The sequence below is a fragment of the Lissotriton helveticus genome, chromosome 12 (genome assembly GCF_964261635.1).
Source record: "Lissotriton helveticus chromosome 12, aLisHel1.1, whole genome shotgun sequence".
Lineage (NCBI taxonomy): Eukaryota > Metazoa > Chordata > Amphibia > Caudata > Salamandridae > Lissotriton > Lissotriton helveticus.
In genome coordinates, this window is record NC_136073.1 from 754140569 (window position 1) to 754153059 (window position 12491).

At 48.2% G+C, this 12491-nt stretch overlaps 1 protein-coding gene across 1 annotated transcript in view; it reads left to right on the forward strand.

Annotated features, from left to right (window-relative positions):
- The first annotated feature begins 1361 nt into the window (after positions 1–1361).
- MEX3A (mex-3 RNA binding family member A) overlaps positions 1362–12491 on the forward strand; it is an 83566-nt gene continuing 72436 nt past the window's right edge. The window contains 3 exon segments of the mRNA XM_078670147.1: positions 1362–1688; positions 1691–1790; positions 1792–1910. Of these exon segments, the coding sequence (XP_078526273.1) occupies positions 1499–1688; positions 1691–1790; positions 1792–1910 (409 nt within the window). The 5' untranslated portion in view covers positions 1362–1498.

Here is a 12491-nt window from a genome sequence, read left to right on the forward strand (position 1 = left end):
AAACTACAGGACCTGGGTACACCTTGTGCCATATGCAAGGGACTCATTGGTAAGTTAAATAAGCCAAATAGGGCTATGCTAATTCAACCATGTTTAAAGATTATGCACAGGCACTGTATTACTCGTTATCAGGGGTAAGTGCGCAGAGTTCAACAGCCAGCAAAAACAAACATGGCAAAACTCTAGGAAAGACTCTGAAAAAGATGGTCATTTCCTATAAGCGGGAACACATGGTTGTTGACGGTTTGCAGGCCTGGCACTGTACACTGCAATTCACAGAATTATGGACAAACGGGGTCTGTAAAAGGGAACAACACAGATACTGACCTGGATACAGAAATAACAAGCAGTCTATGAGGTGTGGGGACAGGCGCTTAGCCTAGGCTTATCGAAATTGCAAACAACATTTTTTGTTTATGCAATAGCACTTTATTTATTATGTCCTTATGATAAGCACTTGGATTGGACTAACCGACTGCTTGTTAAAAGGGTTGATTGCATTCTACCATAAGTTATTTGTCTAGTTGGGCCGAAGCCTCTGTCGTGTTCACACGTCGGCTTGGAGCCCTCATGTGTATCTCATCTTTAGGATGTTGGGCATCAGGGTGTCAATGATGGTCAGGGTGGGAAGGAAACCGAGATTGTTTAACTATGCCAAACAATCGCAGACTAGTTCGCCCTAATTGGTATTCGTTAGTATGAGGTACTTGTCTAAGACTGAGGGAGGGTAAAGCAGAAGTTGGCAAGATGCCATCCACCCTAATTAAAAGCTTGGTCAAATAAAGTGAAAACCCACCTACAAAGAAAATTAAACCTAAACAAAAGGTAGCATAATACACAGAAAAATATGGACTAGCTTATGCCTAAACACTTGAGAAATCTTTACATCTCTGGAAGTGCGCCTCGTTTATCCTTTGTTGAAACTCTGCAGCATCTTTGCAAGTTTGATGTTCCTGTCACACATCCCTTAAATCCGACGCAGCTTCCCCATTCGCCAGTCCCCCTTCTATTTCCACGTCCTCCCCCATTCCAACAGGGCAGGGAGGAGTCCATTCAAAACCCAGAAAGTCCCCTTGGATTTGCCGGGGCAGGGTTTTGGATGCTCCTCCTCCACGCCATGCAGCTTGGAAGAACTACAACTCCCGGCAGCCCCCGGGAGGAAGCGATGAAGAAAAAAAAAAAGCTCAGCCCTTGTCTCTTCCCATGCAGGGAATTTGAAACAAAAGAGTTTGCCCGTAGCACGCCGCGGAGCTGGCCTGGCCCCCAACAGCCAGGCGTGGTCTGGGCAGCAGGTTAGCGGGCGGACGGCGGGGTCCCCCCGTCAGTGCCAGAGTGCTGCCTGCAAGGGTTGGGTCAGGTTACAGGCAGCGGAGGGGCTGGCCAGCAGAGGGAGGTGGGAGGAGGGTCTCTCCTCTTCTTTTTTTTCCTCCCTCTGCCTGTTCCTTTTTTTCCCCCCCACTCTCTCTTCTTTGTTCCCAAGTCTTTGTGCTTACCAGCCATGCCTAGCCTGGTAGTGCCGGGGATCATGGAGAGGAACGGGGGCTTCGCAGCCGAGCTGGGGAGCTCAACCTTCGGGGGCGGTGGCGGCAAGGAGCAGAGGGGGGCGCTGCTGGAGGACGAGCGGGCGCTGCAGCTCGCGCTGGACCAGCTCTGCCTGCTGGGGCTGGGGGAGCCCCCGGCCAGCGCCGGCGTGGTGGTGGTGCAGGAGCAGCAGCAGCAGCAAGAGGACAGCAACAACAACAACAACACCGGCCTCAGCCACAACCACCAGCAGCAGCTGCCCCCCAAGGGCGACAACAAGTTGTGCGCCCTGTACAAGGAGGCAGAGCTGCGGCTGAAGAGCTCCAACACCACCGAGTGCGTGCCGGTGCCCAGCTCCGAGCACGTGGCCGAGATTGTGGGCAGGCAAGGTAAGCGGTGCCCATTGTCTGCCCCCCCTCACTGACTGCGTCCATTGTGGGTGGGAGGGGAAGTCACCTGCACGAGGGCACCCTCACACTTCATGCAGTCACTTTTAAGACCGGTCTGTGTAAACAATGAGCCATCCCTGCACTGTAAGTTACTTGCACTGCTTAGTTGTGAGCATGTGTGCTCGCTTCCCTCAGTTGGGAAAGCATCACTTTTGTTCTGCTTGTAGAATTGGAGGAAGGAGCCGACAGCAGTAGTGGGAACTCACACCCACTGGCGATTGACCCTGATCGTGAAGAAAAAAGGCACCACACACACACACACGCGCTGCCACTAAACGCCCTTTGTGTGACATGCCATCAGGAGGCAGTGATGAAATTCACAAGCCAAGCATCACTTCTCATTTGCGCTGGACAGGCCGTTTGTGTCTCTGTTCGGTTTCCCTAATTTAGCGTGCACTTGCTTTCTTTGTTTACCCATGCATGTAGATGTTGTCGAGAATTCTTTTTGTGTCTGTGGAGAGGAGAGCAGTTTGTTCCCCCTCCAACCCACTCGATTTAGCTTTTCTGGACTAGGGTAGGGACCTTAATGAGAGGGTCACCAGGGAGCTGTAAAACTCCCAAGGCTAAGGGAATTGCCTAAAACAAGATAGGATGCTTTTAAAAGTGACCGCATAAAAGTTGCTTGCGGGACAAAGGCGGAGCGGCGGTGAGCTGTGCTGCAGGGAACGCTGCACGCGGACCAGATTTTCTTTTGTTTGTCTGTGTATTGACAGGGGTTGTGGATTGTGGAATTATGTGCCTGCGTTTCTGGATAATGGAAGAAAATGCCGAAATTGTTACTTTTGGGTGCCGCTGTCTTTGTACATGGCCAGGAAGCCTTGGTTTCTTTTGTTGGTGTTTTTTTTCGTCTTTCTTCTTGCCTGCATCTGTGAAGGAGGAGGGGGGGGGGGGTTCTCGGGGCAGGACGTGAAAGGGTTCAAATAACAGATTAATGAAAGTTGAACTGCTCAGGGTAACCATGTGACTGCCAGAACTGGAGGTCCCCCTCTGCAGACGGGGAGGGGCAGGAATCCTGTCTCCCTGTTCTTTCTGACATGGCTGGGATTTCCTCTGCTGACCAGTGGCCGCCCCAGGCTCCACAGCCACGCTTTTGTTCTGTGTTTTGTGTGTGTGTGTATATAATGCCCATTGCGTCCTTTACTGTGAGAATGAGGACAGATAGGTGAGCAGTGACCGGAGCTGGGCATGGTGTAGGTGCCACACCCACTAGCTGCAAGGCAGGAAAATGCCATTTTTGAAGGGACAGGAGTATTGACAGGGCTTGAGGGATTTTACATTTGTGTGTGTGAAATACGCGTATGTGTATATAGATGCGTGTATGTATATAATATATATTTCTTGTGTGTGTATATGTGTGTATATATATATATATATATATATATATATATATATTTATTTTTTATTTTTTTTTGTTCTTGAAACAAAACAAGCGACCTCCCCCGTGCAGCACGTCATAATTAATTACACACTCGTGTAAATAACATTCAAAAAGATATGTTGTCTGACAGTGATTTTTAAGTACTGAGCACTTCTATCCTGATGTGAACTTCTGCAGATGGAGGGAACATGTAATCTCGGTGTCTGCTGGGAAAAGGTAACTTGACTCCTGGGTGAGTCAGATGGCAGAGGTTGCAGTTTAAAGACTACATTATGCCCCCATCACGTGGGGGTCAGATGTCGCAGTTTGCATTAACAGCAAGCTTCTGTGCCTGACATGACACAGCAGGCTGAAGGGGGTCGCTTGACAAAAAGAAACAGGATAGCTCTAAAGCTGCTGGTGGGAGAGACGCATGCCATGTATCACAAATGACTCGCCTGTTGGACTTCCAAGCATTGCCAGAACATCTGTAGCGCACAGAAGCAGTCTCTGCGGCGCTTTGCTGGGCACTTGAGCACTTTCTATGCCTTATGCAGTCTGGAGGAGGGTCGAATTAGTTTGGATAATGTGCAGAGTTGGTTGCCCTTTCTGTGTGTGCAGGGGGTGTTCCACCGCGTTTTGTTTTCTAATAAACTTGCCTTAATATAGCGCCTTTGTGCACTGTCTTGGCTTTGTGGTGCTGTGAATTGGAGAGGTATTACTGAAGTGAGGGAACTGGCGAGTGCCATCAGAGAGGAGTCAGTGCGCTGCATTGTGGATAGATAATAGAGGTGTGACCTCTCCTCTGTTGGTTCGGCCGCGTGCTGGGAGAAGTGTAAAATGTGCACGTTCACGTTTGGCTGTCTGTGACGTGCACAGGAATAACAAAGAGCGCTGAAGAGCACGAGTGTTGCCTGAGCTGAGCTTGCAGAAGAGCGAGTGGAGATGCCCTTCTCCACACAGCCTTTAATAGAACTTCATAAATGTTGCAGTTTTTTGGGCTGATAAAGCATCTTTGACATGGGTTCACAATTTGATGTGCCCAGGATCACGCGGCAGTGCATAACATGGCAGGGAGGAAAAGAAGCCGTTGTTATTGTTGCCACATTTTGACAAGTCCTTGGGTCGTGCCTTTTCACATCCGGGCTATCCAAGATTAAACATCTAAGCGCCTAGAGGCGCTGCCTTTTGTTCTTGCATTGCCTCATAATCGGTTTCCACTTTTGGTGTGCCTGGAAGCGTGGTGGAACAAAGGGGGGAAGCTGCGGTGCTCTGCCTGGTACCCAGCCCTGCTGGGAGGGGTCTCGGTGCTGATGACGGCGCAGGCCCGCCTGTCTGGCAGCCTTTGTTGTGGCAAGGCGTCGGTGCGCCCCTTATGCCTGCTGGTGAATGGGCTCTGACCAGTCATGGCTGACGTAACTCTGCACGGCCACGTTGGCCCGGGAAGAAGTGGGATTGGCTACAGAGCAAGTGTTATTGTTGGACAAGTGTGGCCTTTGTGCACGTTAGTGATGGCACGTGTGTATAGCGAAACGGAGCTAGAAACCAGAGCTTTCCAAGTGCCTAACCAGAGTTTATGCCACCACTTACAAGCATGTTGGCTGGCCACACCAACACGTGTGTACTTATTGTGAGGGGTGTAAAGATCGAGTTGCGTGGTTGGTTCGGCTGAGCCGTGTGTGGTGATACTCGGGGGTCACACGGTGATTCATAAGGCAGTGCGCAGAATTTGAGTATGTCTGGTGGACTTTGGACACAGTGTCACACAGCTCAGCCTTTCAACTCCTGACATCGTTGAGGGGTTAGCTATTGTGATGTCATCTCGAGGTGTATGTCTCTTGTGACGTCAAGGTTTCAGCTGGTGTGACATTGTGGGTATTTATAGAGCACGAATTGTCTTCCCAGGATAACTTTATATTTTTTTTATGATGGGCCATTTCATACGCACATTAACATGATCCAAGTTTTGTGTCATTGCATCTCTATTTAGCAGAATTCACATGACCTCTGCCCTTGCGGTTTATGACTCCTTACGTGTTTTCTGTTCAGCAAAGCTCACACCTCAGTATCTAGAAAACCCGGGTGGTCCCTGAGCAAGCACCACTCGAAAAACCTTACGGCTTCCGAATTCCCTCTGTGGGATGGGGGACATCACTGTTTGTGCTCGTAAAACACACAAATTTACCTTTAAAAATAAAGATGTGGCCCCTGAGGACGAGGGCGTGCCCCCCCGCGCGCCCTCGCTTGCTCTGGGGTGTGCTTGGTGATTCCAGCGCCACGGAGCGGTGTGTGTGGGAACAAAAGCCCGGCCGCCGAGCCCTGTGTTTCTTTGTCTGCCGAACACGTGCAGGCGCTGGCGCACGCACTGTGTACAGTACAAAAGGCAACACCGGGGCGGCCGGGCCCTTCCTGCAGCCCCAGCGCTCGGATCCCGGTGTGTTGGTCGTTGCTAATCGGGGAAAGTCCCCCGAAGTCTTGGTTCCCTCACCTGGGCCGTGGGGGGAGTGTCGCAGTCTGTCAGGCCCCGGATTTCCAATGCCTGCGTCTTGGCGGGAATATAGACAGGGGTTGTGAGTCGCTTTCACCAGGTGTGTGGAAAGGCTATACAAAATGAAATGCGATACTTCTTTAACAAAAGAAAATGTAAACATCAGTCTCGCGTCTCCCTTTTTCACGCATTCCAGGAAACGCAATAAAAGCAGAGGAGATGGTAGGGCGATTGGGAGCAGCAGTTCAAACGTGTTATTTTTTTCCAGGTGTAATATTTACTTTATCACGCACGTTTTCACCATTAACCTCTTCTTGATTGCACCCTTTGATGATATTTCTCGTGAGTTTGGAGGAAGTCCATTGGGGCCCTTTAAAAGTACATTGAGGGGGGCTTGTCGGCCTCCCCCAGCCCTGACATTTGACACGCAGAAGCCCTTACTCACTGGTGACTTGTTCACAGCTGTCTGGCCTTCCCCCGCTAGGATCCACCGCCCGGGGATACGTAAAATGTGCAGGCGTCGAACCTGCCGAGGCAGGCCTGGCCTCGGAGCACGTGAATGACGACACGGAGGAATGCAGAGCTGTACACATTCACAAAAGCAGCCTGGACAATATAGTTTGCTTCTAACCTCACTTTAGTCATTCCATAAGGTGCCCACACAACGGAATCTCAGCTCTTCTTTTTTATTTTTAATGTGTCGTTTTATTTTCCAATATTATTGTGTCCAGGTGATAGGTTGTGTTTGTGGGTGGGGGTTAAGTGCAGACCATGGCAGCATCTGCTTTGCGCTCGTGGGCCGTTGAACCCTTCACACACCACCACAGCCTAGGTGTTTTCGTTTTTAGGAGTAACATGTGTGCGTGGTTTTTGTCTCCGTGCCACGCCCCTTTGTGTACAGGCTTCTCCCGTCTGAGATTTCTTTGCTGGTGTGGGGTTTGAGCCAAGATCTGGGTGCGCTCACTTTTCATCGACAAATTCAGCGCCCAACTGCTGCCGTTTCTCCGTGAAAGGGCCAGGATTTCATCACCGAAAGGAAAGGCCTTCGAGCAGGTTAGAAAACTGTTCGGATTATTGCACATTCCTAAGACAAATGTGAATCTTTCAAGTTACATCCTGGAGTCTCACGTCGTCATATCCGCCTTTCTTTCTTCCAGTGGCCATAAAAAGCCTACCGTTCCTTTGTGTAATTGTAACTGTTCACCAGGGCCATATCTGCCAGACTAGCACAAAATACAACGTAAAAATACACACTTTTGTGAGTAAAGTCTGCTAATGTTTTGGTCAGAATTTCACCATCAGTTAAATTACGTGGTGTTTATCCCAGTTTTGGAATCTTATTTAACAAAATTCTCACGGTGCTGTGCAGACACAGCACCCTAGAGCCAGCTTGCTGTGAGACCTGGCTGCATGTGGTTTGCGTGGGAGTGGCTTTGAGTGCCAGGGTGGAGAGAGCGGCTCCCATGGGTGATGCTTGAGGTCGGCTCCATGGCATAAGGGCAAGTGTGTGTGTGTGTGTGTGTGTGTGTAGGGTGAGCGGATAGACTCTATTGTTATACGGTATCCCTCTATGATATGTGAATTTGGTTTCGTAGTTTTGAGGTGACAATCAGCTTCTCTGTGACACTTGCTTCAGTTGCCAAGTGAAAAACCAAAGGTGATGATGGACGGAGCGTTGACAATACAAACACTCACCCCCAGTCAACTGATCTGGGTTTAATCCATCACCGTTCTTTAGCTCACTCCGCCACCCCAGTTCAGACATGGCCATATGCAAATCAGTCTGACCCTGTGCCTCATGGGAACAGTCCAGCCTGAACTGCCAAGCCATGTCTTCCCTGGACCGGAATCAAGCTTCCGAGGACCGGTTTCTGGCATTACAGCCGTCTTCAGCCGGGCTTGCTTGAATCCAATGGCAAAGTGAGCAAGGGACTCACGTCTGAGCATACCCTGCCAACTTAGGGCGAACAAAGAAAAAACAAAAAGTCGGCTTCTCTGTGACACTTGCTTCAGTTGCCAAGTGGTCCTTCTCTTGGGAGTGATTTGCAAACTTGGGGACAGGTGCAGTAACCTTTCAAGTTTGGGGTTCACTGGGTTATCATAGGGGATAAACCATTGAGGCTGTGGCCATCTGGCTCTCTCCGGTTGATGTGAAAAATCAGCCCACTGGTGTGTTGAGAGGCCAAGGATATGATCTGACATGAGTCACTTTCACTGTGCTGACCAATAATGGCTATTGAGGCAGAGTCAGATCTGGGCGTGCTGTGTCCCCTGCTGGAAGGGCCTGACGTGGCAGTTAGGGATAGACTTTTTCCCATGAGTTTCAGAATCAGTACTTATTTGCATGAGGCGAGTCTTGTCTAGAGTGGCACATTGGGTATAAAATGATGGATTTGAATGCTACCAGTAGCAATTGTCAGTGGTTAGACATTTGCAACCCTTTCTAACACCCCTTTTGAATTATCTGGGGCTTCTGGTGGGTAAACCGGCGAGACTGGTCTGCCTGCGATATCTGGTCCAATCTGTATGGGTGAACCTGGCGTGGAATGGATAAGCGAGTTTAGCTCTTGGTTAGAGCCTGGCTCCATGGGATGGGGGTACTTGGCCCTAGTTGATACTTGACGATAGGCCCCTGGAATTGATGGACAAGACTGTGATCTTGGTCAAACCTGGAAGACATTTGACTGACACGTCCAGATCCCAACAGTAAGATGTGACTAGATCAAGGGTACCAGGTGTGAGGCAGGATGCAAGTGGGCTGGAAGAAGGTGGTGCTAAGAACACTTAAACCACATAAGAAATATTTACATATGAGAACCTGTGTAGCAACGGTCACACTACCACAGGAGACAGTTGTAGAAGGGCGTGTGTGCTGTAGCCAGTAGGTCACAGCTTTGGACCTCTGCATTACTCTTTGTCACTCGTACTTCTGCAGCTAAAGAAACAAATCAATCCCACTAGAGTTGGATGATGACAACTGCTATTGTCTAAGGGCCGAAAGAGACTTGCATTGTTGTATGCTGTGTAGCAAAGCAATGGCATTGACATCAGAACTCTTCACATAACCATATATTCTTCCCTTGGTTGCAATCTGAGTGCGAGAGTACATGGTAACCCATTGTAGAGATAAACTTAGATTTAAAGAACTACTTTGGCCCAGTGTATCCATATCTTGGTACTAACGAGTGAGTGTGACCATAAAGGCGGGCACACATTTTTAAAAATGCCAAATTGTTCAGACTGCTCCTGTTTCCTGTTAATGAAGCTTACGTTGTGTGCTTATTGTGAGCTGAATAACTTCTGTTGTTGACTCAATGCTTGTGCATCATATTGACTGGCAGTATGGCCTCACACTTACACAACAGTGATGTGGCAGTAAGCGTGTCCGATCTCAAGTCTTCTTGGTGGCTGCAAGCCTTGGGTGCTGTGAAATGAGAAGAGGCCTTCCTAGAGAACCACAGGCTGCGCCAACAATGGCTGGGCGGGAAAAGGATCCCGAGGTTTGGTGCTTGTTCTGGAAACTTCTGTTTCTCTTTCCCAAGAAGTATGTTGCTCTGGTGAGTAGAGCTAGCTGGTAGGAATGTGCCTTAGGATGTTCTCATGAATCACTAGATGGGCTCTAATGGTTACAGTTGCGAAACAAACTGTTATGAACTTGATTTGCCTCCTGTTGTGGAGACTGCTTTGTCCATGGGAGAGCTGTCTCTGCAATATAGATCAATGGCCTCCCTTTGGCATCTTCTTGTGCTCTGTGGTGCGCCCAGCTGATGTTTGGGGCAAGGGGTAGATGGGTGGGGCCGGTTGTATTTAGTTCATTTTGAGAGTTCAGTGGCTGATGGCACATGGCGGTTAAAGGTCCTGTTACGGCAGTTTCTCTGTATGTTCGGAGAGGCGACAGAAGGTGCTCTAGTTTATGCCGTTTGATCTTGGTGGGCGTGTTTGTTTCTTCGAAGCTCAGTATGCAGGTCATTGGCAGTTGCAGTGTATTAGACAAAGACATCACTGAGTGTTTGAGTCTGTTGTCAGCGGGATGGGGGCTGGCTGTCAAGGAGGTGTAGAGTAGACTGTTGTCCTATTTATTCTTCTTTGAAGATTATTTTTTGTGATAAAGAGGCTTTTTTATATTTTAAGTTATGTATGTATAATCTGTTTGTTTAAAATCTGCATTGTACCCTTTGTCTGCCTGTGTTTTGATTAGTGTAGCTATCAAAAAGACCTATTGCTTTTAATATAATGGAACTGAGACTTTGGTCACCCCTTTCAGCAATTGCCTTTGTTCTAGCAGCCTGTTTCAGCTATTGGCTTGAGACTTTGTCAATCACTTCTTTGGCTGTGCCCATTGGAGCATTTGACTCTCTCACTTAATGCGATTGGCATTTTAATTGTAGCCTGCTGCCTCCCCTGAGCATTCAACATCATGTGCGACTACTTTACAGTTCTAGCCATATGCTCTTGCTGCCATTCGTATGTTTATGCTTCTTGCATTGGCACATTAAAACCCAGACCTACAAAACCTTTTTCTCTGCCAATGCTTGTTTATTTCTTGCTCTCTTGGGCTGAGTTCTATTTAGCATTTGTAATATTAGCTCTATGTTTTAAAGTTTATTAGTGTAATTTCAACCCTTGCAGTAGTGGGTCAGCAGGCGCAAATGGTATTTGCATCCATTTTAACACTAGTGGCTAGTCCAGAGCAGAGGGTAAATTGCACTTGTTTGCAGATTCAATGCGCTTACCATCCACTTTTACCAGAGGTAACTGTGAACAAATTGACACAAATCCAATTGTGTTCTTCGTTCCCATTATATGCCCGAAACCAAGCCCGCCCACCTCCAACACGACCATGAAAATCTGTGTCGGAAACAAAAAGGCGTAATTTGTGCCTGTCTGTATCGATCTAGTCTAAACAACACCAATAGGATTTTAAAATCCTTCTAGGGTGATTGTAAGGTTAATAGTCGGGGCCACTGGGATTATGCGATTCTACAGCCACTGCGTTTTCCAGATAACTTCGGGTTAGCCGCATTGGAAACATAATCCGTTATCTGCTGCTTAATTTTCAGATTGTACCCAAGAAGGTTGTTTCTAACTCAAAGGCATCAAAAGTTACTGTGCAGCACTTGCTGCCTTTAAGTGATAGGGCCTTTGCTAAGGTCGAGCAGTCAAGGTGCTGTATTGGTTTGTAAACTGTTACTAATGAGGTGAAACCTTTGTCCAGACGGCGTTAATACGTGTAAAAATGACACAATACTAAAGTAATTTGAGCACAAAATATGCACCATTCCGCATAATTTGCCTTTTCTTGCTGTTTAATATAATCAACCACACCACGTAATTTGGTCCTCTTATGTCTCATAATTTCAGTGGGCCTGCATTTAGTGTCACTTAATTCACACAGTTCGAGTCAGTGACATCCTTACAGACACGCAACTCACTGAACTGTCACTAAGCACCCAGAATAAGGGTTAGTATTGCACAACGGTAACTGTTTTGTCTGTGTGAGCGGGGTCAAAGGTTGCATTCTCCCGCCAGAAATCTCCCGCTAGCAGGTTGCTCATGACCAATAGGCAGTGACTCAGTAGTCTCTTCACAAAGACGGCTTCCCCGAAGGGAATGGCCCAGCAGTCATGTGCGGTGTGTCATCGGGTAAATTAAGAGGGACCTGGCCCTGAGCACCGAGCCGGCATCTTGGTTTGCAGCCAAAAAAAATAATCACAACTGTGATGGGACAGCTGCTTCACCGAATAAAGACTCCTTTCTTGCGCTAAAGGCTGTCGAAGTTCTTTGTTAAAGAAGAAAAATAATAAAATGCTCGTGCGTGTGTTTACAGTTGCGAACCGCGTGGCGCTGCCTCTCGCGAGAGTTGGCCGTCCAATCAAAAACCGGGGAAGCGGTGTTGCGATGCCCGTGCACCAATGCGCAGTGACTCCTGCCTGCGCGTGGCTGCTGATGCTGCTGTCGACTCGTTTGTCCAACAATGCCCGTGATGGATTTCCAGTCTTCGAAGGCATGCGGAAATCTAGGATAGTGGGAGCTTGCTGGCCTGTGTCAACCGAGACCCTAACAATGTTGTGACGGTCCTCATGCTCCCAAAGGGATGCCATTTGGGTTCAGTGACCGTTATCTCTGCACCCGTGTCCTTGCTGGTCCAGGGCAAAAGTGTAAGCCTCCAGCGGCCTTTAGAGTGGAACGGAGCATTATTATTATTTTAGATGAGGCCTACACTTTCTATAATTTATAGAAAGTGTAGGCCTCATCTAAAAATGCTTAGGTCCACGATATTTGTACAGACCCTTGTATTTTCGTTTTTGTTAGTCCCAAAAAATGTATGCACCAGGGCTGGACTCCGCCCTTAATGCAGACTTCTAAAATGTTGCAGTGAGCAATTGAACATTGGTGAGCAGATCTGTGCGGTCGTCTCCAGGAAGGTTAGAGAGGGACGATAATTCATCTTACTACGCCGTTTTCTAAGCATGTAGGCTACATCCCCAGACTTTGTTTTTATTCTGAATATGAATTTGTGAACTGTTCCAATAATTGGCAGCGAGGCACGTTACACATTTAGTATTTGGTTCGCTACATCAACGAATCGTGTTTGCGTGAGTATCGAAACATGGTGTGCCGGTCCCCAGGCCGCATCTGGGCGCTTGATAGGCCAATGACTCCTCTTCCCAATCAG